The sequence below is a fragment of the Sinocyclocheilus rhinocerous genome, unplaced genomic scaffold, assembly GCF_001515625.1.
Source record: "Sinocyclocheilus rhinocerous isolate Xijiao unplaced genomic scaffold, SAMN03320098_v1.1 scaffold720, whole genome shotgun sequence".
In the NCBI taxonomy this organism is placed as follows: Eukaryota; Metazoa; Chordata; class Actinopteri; order Cypriniformes; family Cyprinidae; genus Sinocyclocheilus; species Sinocyclocheilus rhinocerous.
In genome coordinates this window covers 389938-412781 of record NW_015653468.1, presented here as the reverse complement: position 1 = coordinate 412781, position 22844 = coordinate 389938, and the positions used below count along the sequence as shown (strand labels likewise).

The 22844-nt window shown below is 36.4% G+C and overlaps 1 protein-coding gene across 1 annotated transcript in view; it reads right to left on the bottom strand.

Annotated features, from left to right (window-relative positions):
• Nucleotides 1-6012: 6012 nt before the first annotated feature.
• The window catches only part of LOC107716031 (gamma-aminobutyric acid receptor subunit alpha-2-like), a 72498-nt gene continuing 55666 nt past the window's right edge, over nt 6013-22844 (bottom strand). Inside the window, exons 8-10 of the mRNA XM_016522344.1 lie at nt 19842-19994; nt 13749-13951; nt 6013-7227 (exon numbers count right to left, since the gene is read on the bottom strand). Coding sequence (XP_016377830.1) covers nt 6922-7227; nt 13749-13951; nt 19842-19994 — 662 coding nt within the window. The 3' untranslated portion in view covers nt 6013-6921. The remainder of the gene's footprint in view (nt 7228-13748; nt 13952-19841; nt 19995-22844) is intronic.

Sequence of the window (22844 nt, the reverse complement as noted above, 5' to 3'; positions counted from 1 at the left end):
CAGGACAGAGTTTGGGCACCCCTGGCCTAAATGAAGTGCCATAATCCTTGGTGTTGTTAGACAGGAGCCGCCATTCACTGTCATCGGGCCCTTCCTCTGCCGACTGATGAAGGATAACGACCTCTTCCTCTTCCTCCTCGCCCATTTTTAGAACTCCATTTAAGGGTTATTCTTTAATCAGTCAGAATGAACCGTCTGGTGCTGCTCAGGAAAACAGTGGCCTGTCAGAACCGAGACCTCATCTGGATTCCCCTGCCCTCAATTTCATGTGTGATGTCGGGTCATGTATGAAAAACCCAGGATGCCTTGTTCTGCAATCTGGTTTGACAACCAATTCAACAGGTTGGGCTTTGAAAATACTAGTTTTAAAATCCCATAAAAGGGGTGAACAAAAGGTGAATCTGACAAAACGAAACAAATGTCTCTGTCATATTTCACTCCAAATCAAAAGGAAAAAATGAATTACATGAAGAAAATCCTATTTTAAGATCACTAAAATAATTTGCATTAACATTTCCATGATAATTAAGCATATTTCATATTCTCAGTTGCATTATAGTAAAAATAACGAATACATTTTTTTTTATTAAAGACAATGCAGCTAACAGGAAAGTGCACTTAAAAATTATTTAAATTATTTGAAATTCATATAAATTCTGATAAATAATTTCCATTTGAATTACAGTTTTAACATAAACTAATAAACTTAATGTGATGCACATTTGTCAGTGATACGTAAAAGAAACATTTAAGAAACAGGTACGATTTCTGTAATAGTATAATAAACTGACTGTGTCTTAAACACACACACACACACACACACACACACACAAATCCTATTATATTATATTTTATATTATACTGATTCTAAGCAATTTGAATAAATGCATTTTGAAAATATAATTAAATATGTGTGCAAACTGTCTAAATGGACAGAAATTTTGTATGTAATTCAAACATAAATCTTAAAATCTTAAAGTGAAATAACTGAACAAACATAGGAGTCGAAAAAAGAATCATTTTTGAAGAAAATTTCAAACGGCACTTAGAGGCTTTTGCATCTGAACTCTTCACATATATCTTCACTAATTGTCACAAATAATAAAAAAAATTGCAAAAAAAAAATCTAATCATATTGGTCCCGAACATGGGCTATGTTATGTGTTAAAGCAAAATGTAAATCATTACTTCGTTATTTTAATATGACCCGGACAACACTCTTGACAGATTTCATATTTTGTATGCTGTGCTCTGGACAGAGACTGTGCACTTTATTAACTGAGGTCAAGGCAAACGTATTAAATAAATAAATAAACTCAGACTCAAACCCTTCCTGACCTAATTGAGGCACTAGAAATCGTTGGTCATGAACTTCCTGCCCTCAGTGTCTTGCTAATGAAATTGTCTCATGGATTTGACAGTGGACCTCAGATCCTCGGAGTAGATGAGAGTTAAGCTGCAGTGCAGAGAGAAGCCTCCTCCAAAAAATCAATCTGAATGGGGAGTTAGCTGAAGTATTGTGTCACGCTCATAGTATTTTGTTTCCTTGACCCAGCTGAAAAGGCATTGAGGGAAACAGGGCCGTTTCTAGCCATTTGGATGCCCGAAATCCCTATTAGCAGCCCCCCCCCATCCAACTTCCACTCCCACTCCCAAACAAGAAAATATAAGATTACATACAAAACAACGTAAAACTGATTATGTAAACACTCAAATCTTAAATAACAACCTTGACACATTTCCAAATTATATTTGCATATAGGTTATTATAATTTCTTTTCAGACATCAGTTTCTTGTCACATTTAAATTGTTTGTCATAGTAACGAGAAATTGTCATCACACATAAATTTATTTTATTCCATTTGGATTTAGATACATGTTTAGATATTATCAGTGGCTACTTTTTGTCTTTATCTGTTTTTTGTTCAGTTGATTTGTCAGTTATTGCATTATTTCAGTCAAATATAAAACCCTTTGTTACCTCAAACTACATACAAAAGCCTGATCAGTGGCATAAAAGTAAACAGAATGCAGCTACTTGTTCCTTTGTTACTCATTGATGCGTGAACTTCCCCTTTAAATAACGAGACACTGCCCTCTATGTGTATGACACTGCTCCTCTCCAAGTAGATATAACTACAGACCGGAGATCTCCAAAATGGGGCGTGAACTCCAAAAGTGGGCAGAACCTCCAAAATGGGGCGGGGTCTCCTCGCGCAAAGACTTTCACCATTGGCTCTGGCTCCAGCCAATTGTTATTGACTTACATTTCAAAATAAAACTTTATAAATGTAACATTGTTTCTACCTTTTGGACAAATTTCGCAACATGATTTATCGACTGCCACAAATACTGCCTAAACAAAATACTGATTTTGTGCACTTTTTATTGTACCAATATTTTAAATTGGCCTTTGAACTTGGCTTTATTGCAAGGCAAAAAAAAAAGCCTTACCTTGACAAAGCACTGACAGAACCCATTGATCTAATGATGTTGTTGAGCGCTCCAAATGCAAACTTTGCATGCAACAATTGACAGCGCTCTGATCCAATGGCATACAGGCATCGTCAAATTGACAGTACTCTAGCCCAGTGATGTTGGGGGATCCAGTGGGGGCGGCAATCATATTTCAGGGGGGCCGTGCCACTCATCACAACCCTGCTAAAATGTAGCACCAGTACATGCGCTCATTGGCGCCCCCTCCTGCTGGTGGCGCCCTAGGCGACCGCCTAACTTGCCTATGCCTAGAAACGGTACTGGAGGGAAATCCCTGTATCTGATTATGGAGTTCCATGAGCCCATGTCCTGATCTTTTCTTGCACCCAAAAATAAAAATTTGCTGAAAATGTACTCCCCTTCAGGCCATCCAAGATATACAGATGAGTAGATGAGTTTGTTTCTTCATCAGAACAGATTTTATCATGGATTATCACCTAGAATTTTGGCCAGAAGTGACAAATGCATGAATATGCATTAATAATAGATTTGTTTCTTAGAAACATGCAGCTTTTCAGTTCACAAAACATTAATTAATGGACTGGAGACGTGTAGATTACTTGTGGATTATTATGATGTTTTCGTTCGCTTTTTGGTCTCTCATTCTGACGGCACCCATTCACTGCAGATGATCCATTGCTGAGCAAGTTATGTAATGCTACAATTCTCCAAATCTGTTTTGATAAAGTAATAAACTCATCTACATGTTGAATGGCCTGAGCTTGAGTACATTTTCAGCAGATTTAAATTTTTGGGTGAACTATTCCTTTAATTTTCCTAAGTTGCTTGGATAAAAGGATAGCAATACTTTCAATAATCAGTTTTTAAACAGAAGGAGAAAATACTACTTAACCTATTTCGCAATTGACATATTTTGCCTTTTCCCAAGATCTTAGTCATCATGCAGCCTGGCACAAAACAATGGCAAATAACAGCAAAAGAATGTATATCAGCATGTATTTTAACCATCCTGAATACTGGAAAATGCCCTGAAAGAGACATAAATAAAAGAATCCGACATGAATATATTTGTTTTAGTTTTTTTTTTTAGCAAGAAGCTGTTGAAAGAGTAAGTAGAATTATGTTTGAAAGAGAAAGTACCAATATTTGGAAACTGAGTCCCAGCAGTTGTTGGTCGTGTGCCTAAATTCACATTTACATTATAGGAAACAACATATTCATTATATAGAATAGTAACAGACATAAGTGAGAACTGGTCTTGGTGATTCATTTAAAAAAGTATACAACTTATTGATTTCCCCCCACATTTTCAATTAAAGGAATAGTTCACACAGAGTGAAAATGCAGTCATTTACTCATCCTCATGTTGTTCCAAACCCATATGCTGGTATTTTTTTAATGAAGTGCGCGCAAAAGAAGAATTTCTGAAAGATCCTCATGCAGCTTCATAGTGATCATGTATGTATACCTTCCAAAAGTACACAAAAATACCATAAAAATAACAGCATACGCATTTAGAGCACCATGTAAGTGAGATAAATTAGATCAAATTTTATTTTTGGATGCAATGTTCCTTTAAATAATAATGCTGTCATTAATGTGTTTCGTTAATAATGAATGTTTCATTCAATATGTATTTGCATCGTCTTTTAGCAGGGCAATGACAGAGATCTATACATTCTGTGAAAAACTCTTTTCCATGCCAGGAAGTTTACATGTCACCTCTTCTTTTTTTATTGCTCAAACAGTTTCTGCATAACAAAGATGCAACCATCATTTAATACAATCAAAGCAATGTGAAAATTAAAGCAGAGCTTCAAACTATATGATATTCACACAGAAAAGAGATTTAATATGATAGCATGTCAAATAATACTGAGAAATAAAGAGAATAAATTAATACGTATTCAATAAATATATTAAATAAATTTTAGCTAAACATATTGAAAAACATATTGACACTTTGATATGAACTCCTAAACATTAGAAAATATTTTTTTTATAATGAACAAATGAACAATAATAAATAGTAATAAATAATTGTAACAACAATGTATACCATTCAGAAAAACTTTGATCATTTTCTATAGAGCCTAAAAGGCTGCAGCATGCTTAAATGAACATCATACATCTTTCCCTTAAAACGAATAACTTAAAGGCTTGCCTGGAATCTCTGCAATGCGTATTTTTTTCTGTGTAAAAAACTGTACAAACAGACAACATAAAACAGGCTCATGGTAAATCACACACAAATGTATAACAACACCTACATGAACAAATATTCCTTACATATATACAAAAAAATGTTGTCTTCTCTGTGACAAGCAATTGAAATTTGCAGAATTCAGAGTCAGTGACATTTATATGATGTTACTGCATCATATTTTGTAACACACTGAATTTTAAGAATATTTAGCTTCATTTTAGAGGGTAAACAATTGCAGTAAACATGCAGTAGCTGAAGCACTTCGGTCTTTTGGTCCAAAAAAATCATTGTCTGCAAGAATTCAATTACAGGAAAGCACAGTGGCAAAATGAGGAAACTACTGAACATGAAATCATCATGATTATAAATTTTTAACATGCTCACTAATTTCCTTAGCTCCAGCATGAAAGATGAAGTGTGTCATTTCTGCATCATTAACAGCACCAAACAGATTGTTTCCAAACACTCCCTGTCTGCCATTGGTTGAAAAACAAATAGCTCCGCCCATATCAGGCTGCTTAAAGTTCTTAAAGTGCCGCAAAGCCACAGTGTTTTCACTCTTTAAGAAGGCAACATGCAGATGTCTTATAATAGTGTTTTCACATTAAACCTGGACAAGGAGAAAGTATTTCAACATCAAAAATGATGCACTTCATCTTTGATGGAAGGATGTGAGGAAAGCTCAACTTGCTGTATTTATAGTGGATTCATTAATATGCAATGTAAGAATAATGAACAAAAACTATGCCTAGGAAATAGTGCATTTATGTACAATCATGAAGCACCAAGTCTAGTCACGTTTAAAGTTATATGGACCCATTTTACTTTCTTGTGACTAATTCTTAAAGTAAGATTTCACCCAAAAATGAACATTTCCCTAAAATATTTTCAACCTCAGGCCATCCAAGATGTTGATGAGTGTGTTTCTTCATCGGAACAGACTTGGAGCACTTGCTCACCACTGGATCCTTTGCAGTGAATGGGTACCGTCAGAATGAGAGTCCAAATAGCTGATAAAAACATCACAATAATAATCTATAAACCGAATGTTTGTAATAAACAAATCAATCATTATGATAACACTACTTTATCAAGTGAAAATTTGTCTTATCTTCAGTCTGCAAAAACAAAAACAGTCCAAAAGTTACTTGTGGATTATTGTGATGTTTTTATCAGCTGTTTGGACTCTCATTCTGACGGCACCCATTCACTGCAGAGGATCCATTGGTGAGCAAGTGATCTAATGTTAAATTTCCCCAAATATGTTCTGATAAAGACACAAACTCGTACATCTTGAATGGCCTAAAATTTTAGTGCAAATTTTCAGCAAATAAAATTTTTAGGTGAGCTGTTTCTTTTAAGACTAAATAATATGTATTCCTAATCTTTCATCAAAATACAACAATTTGCTTTCAGCTCTAGCCTTGTTGGCTTGTTTTTAAATGAAATGGAATACTGTAAATCCCCAATGGGTAAAATCAAACCCCAGCTTGCATTTTGTTGTTGTTGTTGTGTAATTTTACTCAAAAATAGGGCACATTATGGAAGTAATATGGCATGCAATTGCGGTTTCTTCTTGACTTCAAAGTTCAGGTTGAATGAGCTTTCCAAACAACCCTGATACATGCTGCTGCATTAGAGACCTTTATAAAGGGATGTAGTCAAAAACTGACAGTAAACAAATCTTCCAAAATGCTGTTAAAGGAACATTCCTGGTTCAATAGAAGAAAATAAAATCACAGAGGGTAAAGATACAGCAATGTGTGTAAACAGTTGATTTCATATGTTTTTTTTGTGTATGGGCCCAGCACAAAATATCAGACCATAAGCACAAGAGCTTGGTCTTATAAAAAAAAAAATATTTATAGGCTACTCAAAAACAAGCACCATCACAAAAAGGTTTAACTTTTACATCAAATAAATAAATAAATCACTATAATTTGCTAGTCTATATCACAGATAGAGGTCCAAAGTCAGATTCTCACAGAGCGAAACACAAACATAACACGCCATTTTCATTTTCACTACATACATATGTACAAAGGGAAATTTCATTTCAAAAGCACTGCTGAAAAAGCTGTAGAAAAAAGTGACGAGCGATAGAGAGCGATAGAAAGGCATCTTGCAACAATCCACGACACGTCTGTGTGGAGCAGATGGGAAAGAGCGTCAGAGCGTGATTATATTCAGTCCCTGGGTGGTTTTGGCCTAGTCTTTAGTCCTGCTTAGTGGAATCCGTCACAACCCTGGACACCGTCTAATAAGAGGGCATCATGTCTTTGATCACGGGTTCTCTGTTCAAATACGTCGCCCAGTAAACCAGGTTGAATGTCCCGAAGAGAACCGGGAACATGATGCGGGATATGCGGTCGATTTTACTCACGCTGTTGAAGGTTTTCTTCGCCTCGGCCGGTTTCCCGTCAGCTTTGGTCTTTCCCTGTTCGGCTATGCTTCCCTTGGCGATGGTGGGGAGGACGGTGTCCTTTGTGATGTTGGGGGCGTAGTTCGCCACGGCGACAGCGTAGGCGTTGTTCTTCTTGATGACTGAAGCTTTCTCCTTTTTCTGTAGGGAAAGTAAGAGTTTGTCACTTTTGATAAGAAATTCACTTGTCAGTCCTATTTGGAGTGCTTAATGCAGTTCTGTTGACACAGTTTGGATATGAAAGTGAGCGAGAACTGTATTTTATAACCAATTTGTGAGGAAGTTGTGAAGTTAACAGCTGCAATAAAAATGTGTTTTTACTTATTATTTTTGTGTGGTTCTAAGTGATTAAAAGAATAGGATTGGCTGCCATTCACACTGACAGATTTCAATCTGAACAGGACAATCCCAGCCTCAAATATGGGTGTCAATCCCAAACACTGTGGGAATGCAGTCTATGTGTGTTATACGTCATCCGCTTGCCAGAGAAAACCACACAAATTGCAAAACGAGCGGTACTATGATGAGGAGTTGATGGGACAACTGGAGGTGTCGAGGATGAGCAGACTCATGATGAAGAACGGGAGGAAGATTCATGATTCAATAAGTTCTTGTCATAACAGCAGCGGGAAAATTCAGCTGTGCCGGCGCCACTCACACACAGAAATATAACAAGATCCCACACACAACAAACAGTCATTAATAACAACTTTCTCACTCCATTAACGTGTGCATACACACCCACCCACCCACACAAAAAGAGACACATGCAATTTACACAGATAAGCCTGGGTAATATAGGCTAAAATTATTATATATGAGCAATATCACTCGAGTACGAGAGCGATACCGGCTCTATATCAGCATGGCTGTGATTAGGCCAGAGGCAATCAGCCGCTGATATAGAGCCGGTATCACTCGAGTACGAGAGTGATATTGCGTTTATACAACAGTTTGACGGAACATGTGTGTAATTAAACAAGAAACAATGGAGAGCCTAATAAAAACCTCTTTTGTGCGGAACTACTTCCTTCCGCCACGGATTCAAAGTTTAAGTTGACAGTTAAACATACGTCACTTTTTGAATTCGCATCAAGGGCATGTACTGCTTCAGTTAGGTTATTAGTGAGAAATAATGAGGTTATAAGAGAGAAACAATGCGGCAAGACGTGCATCCAAATGAGAGAGAGAGAGACCGCGAAGCTAGACGTTTCTTCTTATATTAACTAACGTACTCTACGATTAGCTCAGTGAACAATTAAAAAAAACATAGACCCGGCTAGAACAAGCGGAGTGATACAAAATTGTGAAAGGGCGTTCCTGTAGTGATACCAGTACAATATCTCATGGTTCTCAACCAATCAGATTTGAGAACCAGAAGGAACTGTTGTATAAATATAACTATCCTTTTACATATTTTTTATATATTTACATTAACATTACATTTACATTTAATCATTTCGGCTTTAGTTTTACTTTAGTTAACTATAATAAGCCTGACACACCACTATCATATATACCATTTTTCATGACCATATATACAGTATGTATATATATATATATATACATATCTTTAAATTTCTGTCATGAAACACTAGATGGTGCAGGCTATAGGTTCTAACTCAATCTGACATAATGATATCATTATTCACATGGTGCGGCTGATTGGTTTCTTTTTTTATCAGCAGCCAATGAGCTGCTGCTCAATATTCAAATACTTGGCTAGTGCTTGTTGTGCCAGTTACAGTGCACCTCAGAAACCCTCCACCTTCCCCAGCTCCACCTGTATAGATCTGCTACGAGGCAATTTCATGTATGTTATATATGGAGGTTATTTCACATATGTTAAGTGTGCAGCAGCAGTATTTCTTATATGCTCACAGCAGCATGTCTATGGTTGTATTGGCAGTAGCATGTCTCGGTACTTGCTCTGTCGCAGCAGCAGCGTAGCAGATCTATTCTGCCAAGACCAAACACATTAACACTGCCATGTATATTACCATGCTAAACACATTGTCATGACAGAAATACACTTTTTTCCCCACAAGCATCCTGTTTCACATGGAAACAAGTCACATCATGAAATTAAAATGGTTTGTAAATGCTATTTCATGTTGACTTTAAAGTAAGAAGTCCTGCCCCGAGTGATATGAGATGACGCAGCAGTGGAGCAGAACTGACTTGTGCAGGTGATTTGATGGCGAATGCGCTGAGCGTTCAGTATGTTTCTCCAGCTGGGTTATCGGCACATGCCTGCAGGCCCTGCTCTCATTCCCGGTGCTTCAAAACGCCACAGACAGACAGACCTCCACCTCCCCCCTCATCCCAAGAGCACCACCTCTCCCTGACGCGCTGATGAATGCGCTGCTGGAAGTGCATGTGGTAATTAAAGAGACTGACAGGAACTAGTAATGCATCAGTCTAAACGCAGGATGGTTACTAAGAGAGGGATGTTTGATATACACGGTCAGCTCAAACTCCACTGAAATTCTGCACTTAAACAATGTATGATCACTGCAAATGAGTCTGACAGCTTGCTGCTCCATAGACGTCACTTGGATACCTTGGATGAAATCAGTGAAGATCTCCTAAAGGTTCTGGTTGGGCTGAGATTCAGATTAGAGTGCAATACACTCTAAACCATATCTTGCTTAGCTGTGCATGTTAAAATGAACACTGACAACGTGAGCATATTGTCAAACAGCCTTCAGTGAAACAAATGGAATGACACTTTAAAATCCCACAGAGCCCATTTCATGCTTAAATAATTAATTTTTATGTTGTTTTAGAAAATGTATGTGGCAGATTCTGAGTAAACAAGTCAGTCACTGTGTATATGTGAAGTGTGTTTTCTGTGCCTCTTGGAAATTAATCTCACAAAATCTATCAAGAAAATAAGCCAAAAATCAAAAAGAAAAAAGGTTTTGTTTAATATATATATAATAAAATTTATATATATTTATGGATATATATATATATATCAATAAATACATAAGTAAATACACGCATACATGCATTAAGCATATGTTTGGCTATTTAAGATATTTTTGTACTGTGATATCTTTTGGGATTACAGTAATGAGAACAAGATTTGTTTGCATTGCAATGAGTATAGGGCTTCATTTTCTTTTAATTAAACATTTTGGAGTGAAAACATGACTTTATCTTAAAAGTTTATAAAATGTTCACTGTAGTGGCACCAAATCTATTAGATAGATGAAATCTATTTTAGGTGCATCAGACACCAAAAACTTGGACCAAGAAACCAAGAAATTAACATATACTCTCTGTGACTGAGGAAGAGAGTGCCAAAATCTGCATAAACATGCCAATTCTACAGGCTGTCATTTCTGATTGGCTGACTGACCTTTAGTGGGAAGAATGTGATTTGTGGAGATATGAAGGCTCATGAATAAGCAATGATCTGGTGCTACAGAGTCTGACTAGGGGTAGGAAGAGACCCTATGAAACCGATATTAATCAATCCCAGAAAACGAAAATAAGACTCCAGATTTGATTCTGTGGATGTGATGACAGATCGGAAAAGAAGTCTGTCAGAAAGACAGGGTGACGGTAAATTTCAGGGTTGACTTCACTGGATTACAATAATTCTTTGCAGAGCACTAAAATCTCAATAGTCATTAAAATCATTTGACTGGAAAATAGCACATGATGCAGTTCTGCTTGGGCATAATTTTAACTGACTGTGCGGTCATAAATCTTGTCTGCAAATAAATGTCCAATGCTGGTCTTGGATCATATTTCTCTCATTACTGGTTTATAAATTAGTTAAAAAAAATCTTTAAGCTTATGTATTAAACTTTGGAGCATTACTTTTCCCATACAGTTGGTATTTTGAACATGAATTTCAAACATGACATTTCATTTCACACCATATCTGCACCATGAACCATATCTAGACCATGAAACCATAGATATTTTTGACCTCAGCAGTAAGCAACCATCTAGTAACCACCATAGAACACCCTAGCAATATCTAGAACATGTTAGTAACACATAGAACGTTAACAACCCCAAAGTAATGCCAATAACTCATTAGTAACCCCCATAGCAACACACAGAACATGTTAACAACCAAATTGTAACACCTAGAACTCATTAGCAACCCCATAGCAACACCTAGAACATGTTAGAAACCACATAGTAACGCCCTAGCAATGCCTAGAACTTGTTACAACCCATAGCAACACGTGAAACAAATTAGCAACCACACTGCAATGCCCTAGCAACACCTAGAAGTTGTTAGAACCCCCATAGCAACACCTAGAACATGTTAATAAATCCATTGTAACACCTGAACTAATTAGCAAACCCATAGCAACAGATAGAACATGTTAACAACCCCACAGTAACACCTAAAACTAATTAACTCTCCTTTAGCAACACATAGAACCCCCATAGCAATACCTTGAACTCATTAGCAACTCTTAGCAACACCTAGAACATGTTAACAACCCCATATCAACACCTAGAACATGTTAAAAACCACATAGCCATGCCTAGAACTTGACACAACCCATAGCAACACCTAAAAATATTAGCAACCAAACTGCAATGCCTTAACAACACCTAAACCTCGTTAGAACACCCACAGCAACACCTAGAATTCATTGGCAATCCCATAGCAACACATACAACATGTTAGAAACCACATAGCAACGCCGTAGCAACACCTAGAACTCATTAGAACCCCCATAGCAACACCTAGACACATTAGCAACCACATAGCAATGCCTTAGAAACACCTAAAACTCATTAACAACCTATAACAAAACCTAGAACATGTGAGCAACCACAGGCAATTGCACAGGCAATCACCACGTACATTTTCTTTATAAACCATAAAAATGACATTTTCTTCTGTAATCAACCAGTCCAGAATGTCTGCATGAATAATCACTAATGAATCTGTACTAATTAGATTTAGATGAACCCTCAGTGTAATCTGAGCCTCTGTAGTTTCTCCTGGCTCAAATGAGCAGGATATGAGTGAAGTCTGCAGTGCTCAATGATAAGATCATAATGGACTAATCTGTGGTTATTTCATCCTGACCTGCAGCAGAAGTATAAAGAGCCGCATGTATCATAAACGGTGCATGATTCTATCAGTGTGGCTTTACAGTCAGGATATCAGTGAAGTTTCTAATAGCTGTTGCTCAGCATATAAAATCAACCCCTATCTATTTTTAAAAAGGCAAACCATAATGAGACACCCAACATTTTTTCTAAGGTGCCCTAAACAGATGGAGGAACATATTGGAAATGCAATAAAACATAAAATGTAAAAAGAAAGTAATTTATGATATGCATAAGCATTTATTTAGGTATCAACTTTGTCTCTGATGTTTCTCGTAAAATAAACGATTGTCAAAAAGATGAATTTGACAAGAAATGTTTCATATCGAACTCATATCAATATCTCAGATGTGAGATTATTTTTTATAATACATTTATAATTATAGCCTGTTTTCCAGGAGAAATACCCGAGAACCATGCAATTCAGTAAAAGTCTCTGTTTAACCCTGTAAAGCCTGACATATATTAAATAATTGTCAGAAGAAAACAAAAACCTTATTTTTTTAATTTATACAATTTTTGAATCTTTTGAGAAAATCTTTAAAAAGGTTTTTTTCTTTTGGAGTATTATATTTGATACATCAGCCTTTTATGACTCATATGTAGTATGATATATGAGAATATGGAGCTCATATGAGGAAAAAACATCTCAGTTTTTTTCAGAGGCCCAAACTGAGCAAAAATATGCAATTTGTATTTGGCCAAATAGTAAGATGAAATTCTAATAGCTTGTAATATAAATCATTGAGATCCTTATAACAGTATCACAGACTAGTTAAATAAAATTATATAAACATCAGTTGTCACTCTATATCTCCCAATAATATGACAAAACATATAATGCAATGGAATACAATAATGATTGAAAGATAAAAAAATAAACATTCCTCAAACAACTGATGATCATATTTGTTAATCACATTTGAAAATGATTCTTCTAAAGAATGATGTCTGGATAATCAAGTACACCTAATTTGCTTCAGTCTCTGTAGTTTTTATTGTGGAGGCAAAACATAATTCAATGCAATACAATGATGACTGAGACATGAATTTAACATGATTTTTCTAAAAAAAATAATTGTATGGATAATCAAGTAAACCTAAGTTGCTTCAGTCCAATAAGTGTTCATCTTGAAATATTACTAACAATATAACATTTATTGTTATGTTTACTTTACAAAAATCAGTCAAGATTTCACAGCAAAAAGACACATGAACCACAACCTGAAAGTGGGTGTATTTATAATTATACTTAAAGGTCTTTTTTTACTTGTATCAATATCAAGAAGACGACAGAAGGCATGAAATAGATATTGTAGGCTTTATAGGGATAATCACGTTGCTGTCCAGGAGACAAACAAATGAGGTATTCAGGTGTTCTACTAGACAAGCCAAATTCACATCAACCTGAAGTGCTCTTAAATTCTCATCAGTCACTTCATTTTTTCTGAGATGTCACATCACTCAAACATTTACCGCACCGTCACCACGTCAATCCATCTTATCCATACGCCGCCCCACCTGAACAACACAAAGCATGCTGGGACATGATTAATGATAATTACCTTGTCATTGACCACGCTCTTGCCATCCCAAGCCCAGCCGCGCTTGGTGAAGTAGTTGACTGTGGCGAACTCAATCAGGGCGGAGAAGACAAAGGCGTAACACACTGCAATGAACCAGTCCATGGCTGTGGCATAGGCGACTTTCGGTAGGGAGTTACGGGCGCTGATACTCAAAGTGGTCATAGTCAGTACAGTGGTCACACCTGAGAGGAATACAAACAAGGACAACACAATGCAAATTACCATGATATACTAATGCAGAGCTCTATTCCAACTCAGATTGTCCGAATTACTTGAAGTTGGAATTTCAACTTAAACTTTGTAGAAATCTTGCATCACATGAATGCAACAGCACTTGATTCCACCATTGCATGAAAAACTAAAACCTGTTTAGCAAACGTTTGCAGAGTCAGGTGTGTAAAACATGGTTTTGTCAATCACACACACATGAAAACAAATGTGTAGTAAAAAGAGTTATAAAGAGTAAAACATCATTAAACAAATGAATGAATGAATGAATGAATGAATAGTAAGTAAATAAATAAATACATAAATAAATAAATCTTTTCCAACTTGTGGATTTTTTTAAACAGTCAAAACTGTTCCCAAAAACATTCTACATCTGTCATTGGTTGTAAAATGCAAACAAATAAATAAAACAGTAAATAAATGAATAAAACAACAACAACAACAAAAAAGAATAAAACAACAAAAAATGAATAAAATGATAGAGAAATTGATAAATATATAAAACAATAAGTAAAACAATGAACGGATGAATGAATGAATGAATTAATTAATTTTTCAGACTTTTTCAAACTATAGTCAAAACTGTTGATTGAATTACTAAAAAAATGAATGAATGAATGAATGATTAAATAAATAAATAAATAAATACCCCCACCCCCAAATCAAACTTGTTGAATTTTTCAAAACGGGTCAAAACTGTTCCCAAAAACACCCTACCTCTGCTATTGGTTGGAAAATACAGATAAACAATAAATAAATAAAACAATAAATAAAACAAACTAATTAAATTAATTAATTATGCACAACAACCCAATCTCATGGCAATTCGTACATATTTTACAGGGTGGCTAATTCGTACAAACTCGTATGACCTGATTCGTACAAATTCATAACATTTCTGAAAAACGTTCCAAAAACGTACAAGTGAGGTTGTACGAATTTGTATTAATTAGTCACCTCGTAAAAATACGTACAAATTGGTCATGAGATAGTGTTGGAGCAACACATCTCCCCCTGTGTCGCAGGAGAAAGTGTATTAACATCACAAAAATGACATCACCTTCAATGACTTTGAAAGACTAAACATCTCTTAAGCTTGAGTCTGTAAGGACCCTGCTGTTATATCTTCAGTGCACCACATTTTTTCCAGTCTTGGGGCTTCTAATCATCCAAAAACATGACAACCCTTTGGCCTCTTAAATGCCTGAATTGCTCTCATTCTTTTCCATTTCTGTCCCTTTCTAAGATCTGTGCTGTGTTTACTGAAATGAAAGTATTTTTAGAAAGTGCCTTGTGAATTACCAGGAAGGGCTTGAAAAATTCAGTTTTTGAGGGGAATAATACAAGAAGATGACAGCCTTGTTCAGTCATGGGACCGGGGAGACAATAACCTTAATGAGAATCCTCCAGCATTTTCACGCTCTCGGCTGAGACTCGGTGGCATCGTAAAGGGATTCTGGAGAGGAACCTGTGCGTTCCTGACTCCTGCCTGATCCAGGTCTGCAATGACAGATCGGCCTGACAGACGGCAAGCTTGGAGACTCCGATCGCGACCATGCACGTAAACAAATGCCTCCAATTAATTTCCATCGCCGTCAAACTCTCCAGTATTCAATCCCAGGTGGGACGAGCATGACAGCAGTTTGAAACGGGCTGACGACCAGAGAAGAGCAGATAGGGAGTGTAGGATGGATCACCTTCCTCTTACTGTCAGATACCTTCAGCCATATTGCAGATATCCATCCAATGACAAAGCAGTCAATGCATCAGTCAGAACTTAAAAAAATGCTACAGTGAAAGAGATCAATATAATCTCACACAGCGGATACATTTCAGCTGACCATTTTAAATGTGATTACAAATCGTAGGAAGTGCATTAGCTCAATCTGCAAATATCATAGAGAACACATTTACACAGGAAGTGGAGAGAAATTTACCCATCAGTCATTGTGAACCATCTCATTAGCCCCACTTCTTAAAATGTGGCTAAAGTAAATGGTTAATAGGCAAGTAAAGTGCACCATGTATGTGATTATAATGTTATTAAAACAATATTCAAAATTAAATTTGAAAGTAAAAAGACACATGCTAATTCACAACTAATTGGTCAATTAACCCAATATTTTTATATTAAACATTACAACAGTCATTAATCAATAAAATGTAGGTTTTAAATAAATAAATAAAAACACTTATGATTATAATTTAAATAAAAATAAAATGTAAATAATAAAATTTTTACAGTAAAAAGACACATTAGCCAAATCATTGTTTCATATTAAACCTCACAACAGTCATTAATCACTAAATCTAGGGAAATAAATAAATAAATAATAATCAAGTGTGCTAGTTTAAAGTGCAAGTGTTATGTGATTATAACTGTAATAAATAAATAAAAAATAGTAAAATTTGACAGTGAAAAAACACTTGCTGTAAATTAATCTGAATATTTTTATATTAAATCACATCTGTCATTAATTGTAGTGAAATAAATAAATAAATAAATGAAATAAATGGAAGTATAGTAGATTATACTGTAATTGATTGAATATGGAGTCTATTATACAGGTGTACTGGGAGCAGTGAAGACTGCGCAGGAACCCTGATTGCTTGGGTAGCAGGTGATTTGCTTGCTGAAGAGTTCAAATCTTTAATCATTTCATTCGTAGAGACGCTGTCAGACTCTAGACTGCAGGATGGAGAAGTATCAGTTTTGGCATGGAGAGAAATGTAATGGAACACACTTCAGCACTTCAGGGAGATGAAAGGAACACACTCCAAACTGCCTAAAACGACTTCAAATGCCTCTGTTGGCACTTTAAAAAAAAGCTAAATACCATCTGAAAAATCCATCATCCTAAATTTAGGTTATAAAATGGCATGGTGACCAGCAGACTGGCTGATTTCTGTGTAATTATTTTTCAGTTTCCATCAAGTATCATTATTGACCGAGCTACAAATAAACCCAGCTGAACCTGTAAAAAAAACAAAAAAAAAACATACCATAATACATGGCGAGACCAGCTGCTCTCTTCTTCACCAGAAAGTTAAAGAAACAGTTTACCTAAAAATGAACATTTACTCACCCTCAGGCCATCCAAAATCTAAATCAGTTTGTTTCTTCATCAGACAACACAATATTATAGATAGAAGCAACGATTTGAAGTTAAAAACCTCTTAATGATGGATTTGTTTATTACAAACATGCAGCTTTTCACTTCACAAGACGTTAATTGATGGACTGGAGTGGTGTGGATTACTTGTGGATTATTGTGATGTTTTTATCAGCTGTTTGGACTCTCATTTAGACGGCACCCATTCACTGCAGACGATCCATTGATGAGCAAGTGATGTAATCTGTTCTGATGAAGAAACAAATTCATTTACATCTTGCATGGCTTGATGGTGAGCAGATTTTCATTTCTAGTTAAACTATTCTTTTTAACTATGCTTTCATTTCCTTAAAGCCACATTTTCACACAAAAAAATGAACATTCTTCTCTCATTATCTCACACGTCACTCAGTGTAATTATTTTTTTTATTTTGACTCAAGTCCCATTCGTTTACATGGAGAGGGCGGGGTTTATGACCTGTACTGCAGCCAGCAACAAGGGGGCGATCAAAGAGCCCGCAGCTTCACTTCACACTCGCTCCAAACCCGTATGACCTTCTTTCTTCTGTGAAGCACAAAAGATGATGTTAGGCAGAATGGCTGCTTATTTCCATTCAACAAAAGTAAATGCGTATAAACGTGCTGTCAATCTCCAAAATGAACAAAAAATTACTTCTGAATTAGTCCACATGACTCACATCTTCTAAAGTCATATGACAGCTTTATTTAGCATTTATTCAAACCTGTCACGATGCGATCAATCACGACATGAAAAACCAAGGCATTTGGCATCACTCAGTACGTTTACATGGACAACAATACTCCGATTTTTGAGCTCCATTTTAATGATATTCTCCCTATTTCAACTTTAATATCTCAACACCTCATAAAACGCTAATAAGCAATCTACGACATGGTAAAAATGTCATAGAGCTTTTTACAAATTCATCTGATGCTCTACAATTAATACACTGACTTTTCAGTGTTATTATTTGGCAAGGCAAGATCTCTTTTGGGAGCACTAACTCTGCACACATTTGCCTGATGGCAGGTTGTTTAAAAGGCTCGTATAATAGACGGATAGTGCGAGAAAGATAAGAGACAGAAAGAGTGACTGGGACAGCTGAAGAACTGCCAGAAGACTCCAGAGACAGAGAGAGAAACCGACGACAGAGAATAAAGACACAGGCAAAAAGAGAGAGACAGGCGGAAGGGGCAGAAAGACATCTGAACCTATGCCAGGAGGGCTCATCTTCTCAACGTTACCTGCGTAGCAACACAGAGCTCAGGGAATCTCCACATATCTCAACACCTCATAAAACGCTAATAAGCAATCTACGACATGGTAAAAATGTCATAGAGCTTTTTACAAATTCATCTGATGCTCTACAATTAATACACTGACTTTTCAGTGTTATTATTTGGCAAGGCAAGATCTCTTTTGGGAGCACTAACTCTGCACACATTTGCCTGATGGCAGGTTGTTTAAAAGGCTCGTATAATAGACAGATAGTGCGAGAAAGACAGGACACCGGCCCTCCAGGACCGAGTTTGGACAGCCCTGGTCTACTCCAAGCGTGGCGAACGTAGGTCCTGGAGAGCCGAAGCCCTGCAGAGTTTTGCTTCAACCCTAATCAAACACACCTGAACAAGCTAATCAAGGCCTGAGGGGTTACTAGGAAGCTACAGGCAGGTGAGTTTTTATTAGGGTTTGAGCTGAACTCTGCAGGACTGGGGTTCTCCAGGACCGGAGTTCACCACCCCTGTTCTACTCTATGATGTAATAGTGTGGATAAACTCCGCCTCCGCAGAAGAAGATCAACACCTGCTTCTACATCACTGCCTGTTTAGCCCCACCCACCAATTTGCATATGTAGTGCAAATAATGAGAGTGGCAAACGCAGGTCTACGCAGAAACCAAACGATAAACATTATTTGATGAACTTTATTTTTAATGAAGTTTCAGATCAGAGAACAGAACAAAATAAAAAAAACAAAGGCAGTTTTAAAAGACATTTTTATTTTAAAAAACATTTTGATTACCCAAAGAACCTTTTTCCGCTATAAATAGCCTTTTGTGTAATGGAAAGGTTCTACACTCTTAAAAATAAAGGTTTCCCCCTTAGAAATGAATGGGTAACCATGGTAACTGGGATTTTTCTATACCATACATTTTTCTCAGTTAATTTCTTCAGTGACATAAATTATATATAGACACACACTACATACAGCACACATATCTATTGTTAGAATTGTAAATCTAGACTCAATCTCAGCCATGCCAATCTTAATCTACGATCAAACCTTCACGTTTTTATTCAGCTCAGTGTGACCTTAGTCCTCCATTAATCTGTCACAGTAAATTAATTTATGCAGATTTTCTGCATCAGTTCGGCTGGAGGCCAATAGTGCATCATAAAATCCTGCAGAAGTCACAAAATCAGTTTGGCAACAGTGACTCTGTGGAAAGCTTTCAATTGTAATCAACCAATATATTCAAACCTCAACATGTAACATGATAAACACACTCAAAAGATGATGGTTTCTGGTTATTACAGTCCATTTATGATATTAAAACACCTAACATTTGAATTTCAAGCAACAATACACTTAAAAATAGGCTTTTATTTCACTTCTTTGAAGTAGCGTCCAAAGTATGAAATATTTCAAAACCTCAGATCAATCTGACATGTATGATTAAGTTCGTGATTTACTCAGAGATTAAACTCACCAAAAACAGTCCGGGCTGGAACAGATTCTCGGTTCAGCCAGAAGGACACCTGGGACAGGATGACGGTCATGATGCATGGCAGGTACGTCTGAATCACAAAATAACCGATCTTTCTCTTCAGGTGGAAGTGGGCCGTCATCACAGTGTACTCACCTGTGAAGGCAAAAGAGAGTTATGGGAAACAGTCCAAAATAAGACAAAAAAATTGGCTTTAAGTAAATAAAACCAACTAGCAGGTAACTTTTGGGTTCGCAACATAATACATGGTTTAAATCGGAATATTAATCCAACAATAATGTGTAAGTATGTGAGCAATTCAAGTCATACATACAAGCGGTTTACTTATAAAGCTTAGTGACTCTCACATGACTTCTGACAACTTTTAGCTCAGTGGAAAATTCATCCATCAGATGTTTGTCTAGGAACCTAGACATAGTTCTATAAAAATAGATTATATTTTAAAGGAATAATTCACCCCAAAATGAACATTTTCTCTTCCTCAGAACATCCAAAATGAGATGAGTTTGTTTCTTCATGAACAGATTTGGAGAAATGTAGCATTACATCACTTGCTCACCAGTGGATCTTCTGCAGTGAATGGGTGCCGTCAGAATGAGAGTCCAAACAGCTGATAAAAACATTACAATAATCCACAGGTAATCAACACGACTCCAATCCATCAATTATCATCTTCTGAAGCAAAAAGCTGCATGTTTGTAAGAAACAAATACATCAAGTCTTTAACTTTATATAATTGCTTCTGGCTGAATCAGGAGAGAAATACGCACAGATCATACTATTTACAAGTGAAAGCAGTCCGCCGTAAAGCAAGAAGAAGAAGAAGACAAGAAACAAAGTCACCTACATCTTGGATGCCCTGGGGGTAAGTAGATAAACATCAAATTTTCATTTTTGGGTGAACTATCCCTTTAAGTACTTGTTAACCTGGGGTTTGGAAAGATATACACCAGGGTTCCTCAATTAGTTTTCGCCGAGGGCCGAATGCTGCCAACAATACCAAGCCAAGGGCCACTGACCTATATATATATATATAGCGGAATGCCAAACTTTTTTCTCTCACGGGCCGGATGTGGCCCGCGGGCCGCCTATTGAGAAACCCTGATATACATCAAGAATGGTGAAGAATTCTAAAAAAAATATGAGGATCAAAGTCTTGATGAATCGTGATACATTGACTGCAAAATGTGTTTCATTTCCTGCAAATACACAACGGAAAAACAGCTAAATAATTCCTTTGTCGGGTCAACATACTATATAATATTAATGGAATAATGCAAAATACAGTTTCATGATCAGTAAGAAATATTTATGGCTGATGAATTTCCCCAATTCACCCGCCATCAGAAAGTGCTAACAAAAATCTAATTTGGGATCCTGATGGGAAATCATAATTAAAGAGTTTGCAAAATGGGACCAGGTGAAGAAGAGGCACTCTGTAAATATAACATCAAAGAGCAGGATTATGAAACGCATATTGCGACCGAGGATAGACCGAGGATATTCCGAAAGAGCTGATGTCACAAAGCAGGGGAGGGAAAGATAAATGTAATTATAAGCCGGGAGCTCTTTGAGGGATGCCGCAATTACACCTCATCTGACGAAGCTCTGGATGAAAAGATCAGGTCAGTTTGTTACCAAGCAAAATGGCATAAAGAGAGAAAATCTCCTCGACATCATCATGAGGTTTTTAACCTCATTATCACAGAGCATTATCCCAACCGCTCGAAGAAACACAGAAACGTGACAAGCCGCCTGGAAACAGAGAATCTCTACCGGCAAGCGGCCCACAAAACAGAGAGAGAGGGGGAAAGCATAACCGAAAGATGGAGGAAGACATTGGTTGCCTATGGCAACAGAAGAGAGAAATCTATCTGACGCCTTTGGATCTTGGTGGAGGACGCCGCGCTGGTGCCATTTGGCAAAAGGGGGGATCTCCTCGTCCTTTCTGCAGAGGAAGCACAGACGGATTTTTAGCCAGCTCTAATCCTGTAAAACCCACTCTTCCACTCTTCCTTTTCTTGTTCAATTGCACACAGCACCCTCTCGGAGTTCGTTTCCTCCTTTCACAAGCACCGGTTAGCTCAGCACGGAGCCGCGGTGGGGAAAATAAGCACAGATGAGGCTGAGCCACGTCAAATTTAATTTAATTAACAGCAGTCCACTAGAGAAATGGCATGATGAAATGTAAATGTGCATAGAGAGAGACACAGAAAAGAAGGTGAAAGTTCAGGCCTGTACGTGTGTGAGAATGTGTCTCTACTGAGTAAAAATATACGTTTTTTAGAGACTGTGGAGAAAGAAATAGATCTCTTTCAAAACCTATAGTATGCTGCCTACTTTGGCAGGATTTGAAAGCATCATACGCTCACTCTTGACATGAAGACTGATCCAAATGGTAGGCAGAAAACTTCTTGGATACCTCATTGTGGCCAAGTTCTGGCAGCATCATATGTAACCTGGAGTTATTATTGTTAACTAAAACAATTAAAAGCATGCTTGAAAATTGTTAAAATAAAGCTCAGGTAAAGTAAAATATAAATATTAGAAGAAAAACTAAAGTAAACTAAAGTGAAAAATGTTGCTTTGGCAGTTAACGGAAATAAGTTTAAGCTGAAGCACTGGAAACTAAACTAAAACTGAACCAAAGCTGAAAGTTAAATAAAAATAAATTAAATCTAAATAGTAATGTTTAAAACATAAAAAACAGAAATGACGAAAGCAGATCACAAAATTGCTAAAGAAATTAACTAAAATTCAAATGAAAACTGATTATAAATATTAACATATTAGATATAATATTATATTTAAAACTTAATTAATTAGAAAAATTGCCTTGGCAGCAACTTAAATAGGTTGAAGCACTAAAATTGCTATTTGGAAAAAAAAAGATATAACCACGAAATAAAAATAAAATAAAAATAAATTAAACCTATAGATTATATATATATATATATATATATATAGTATTTATATATGGTATAT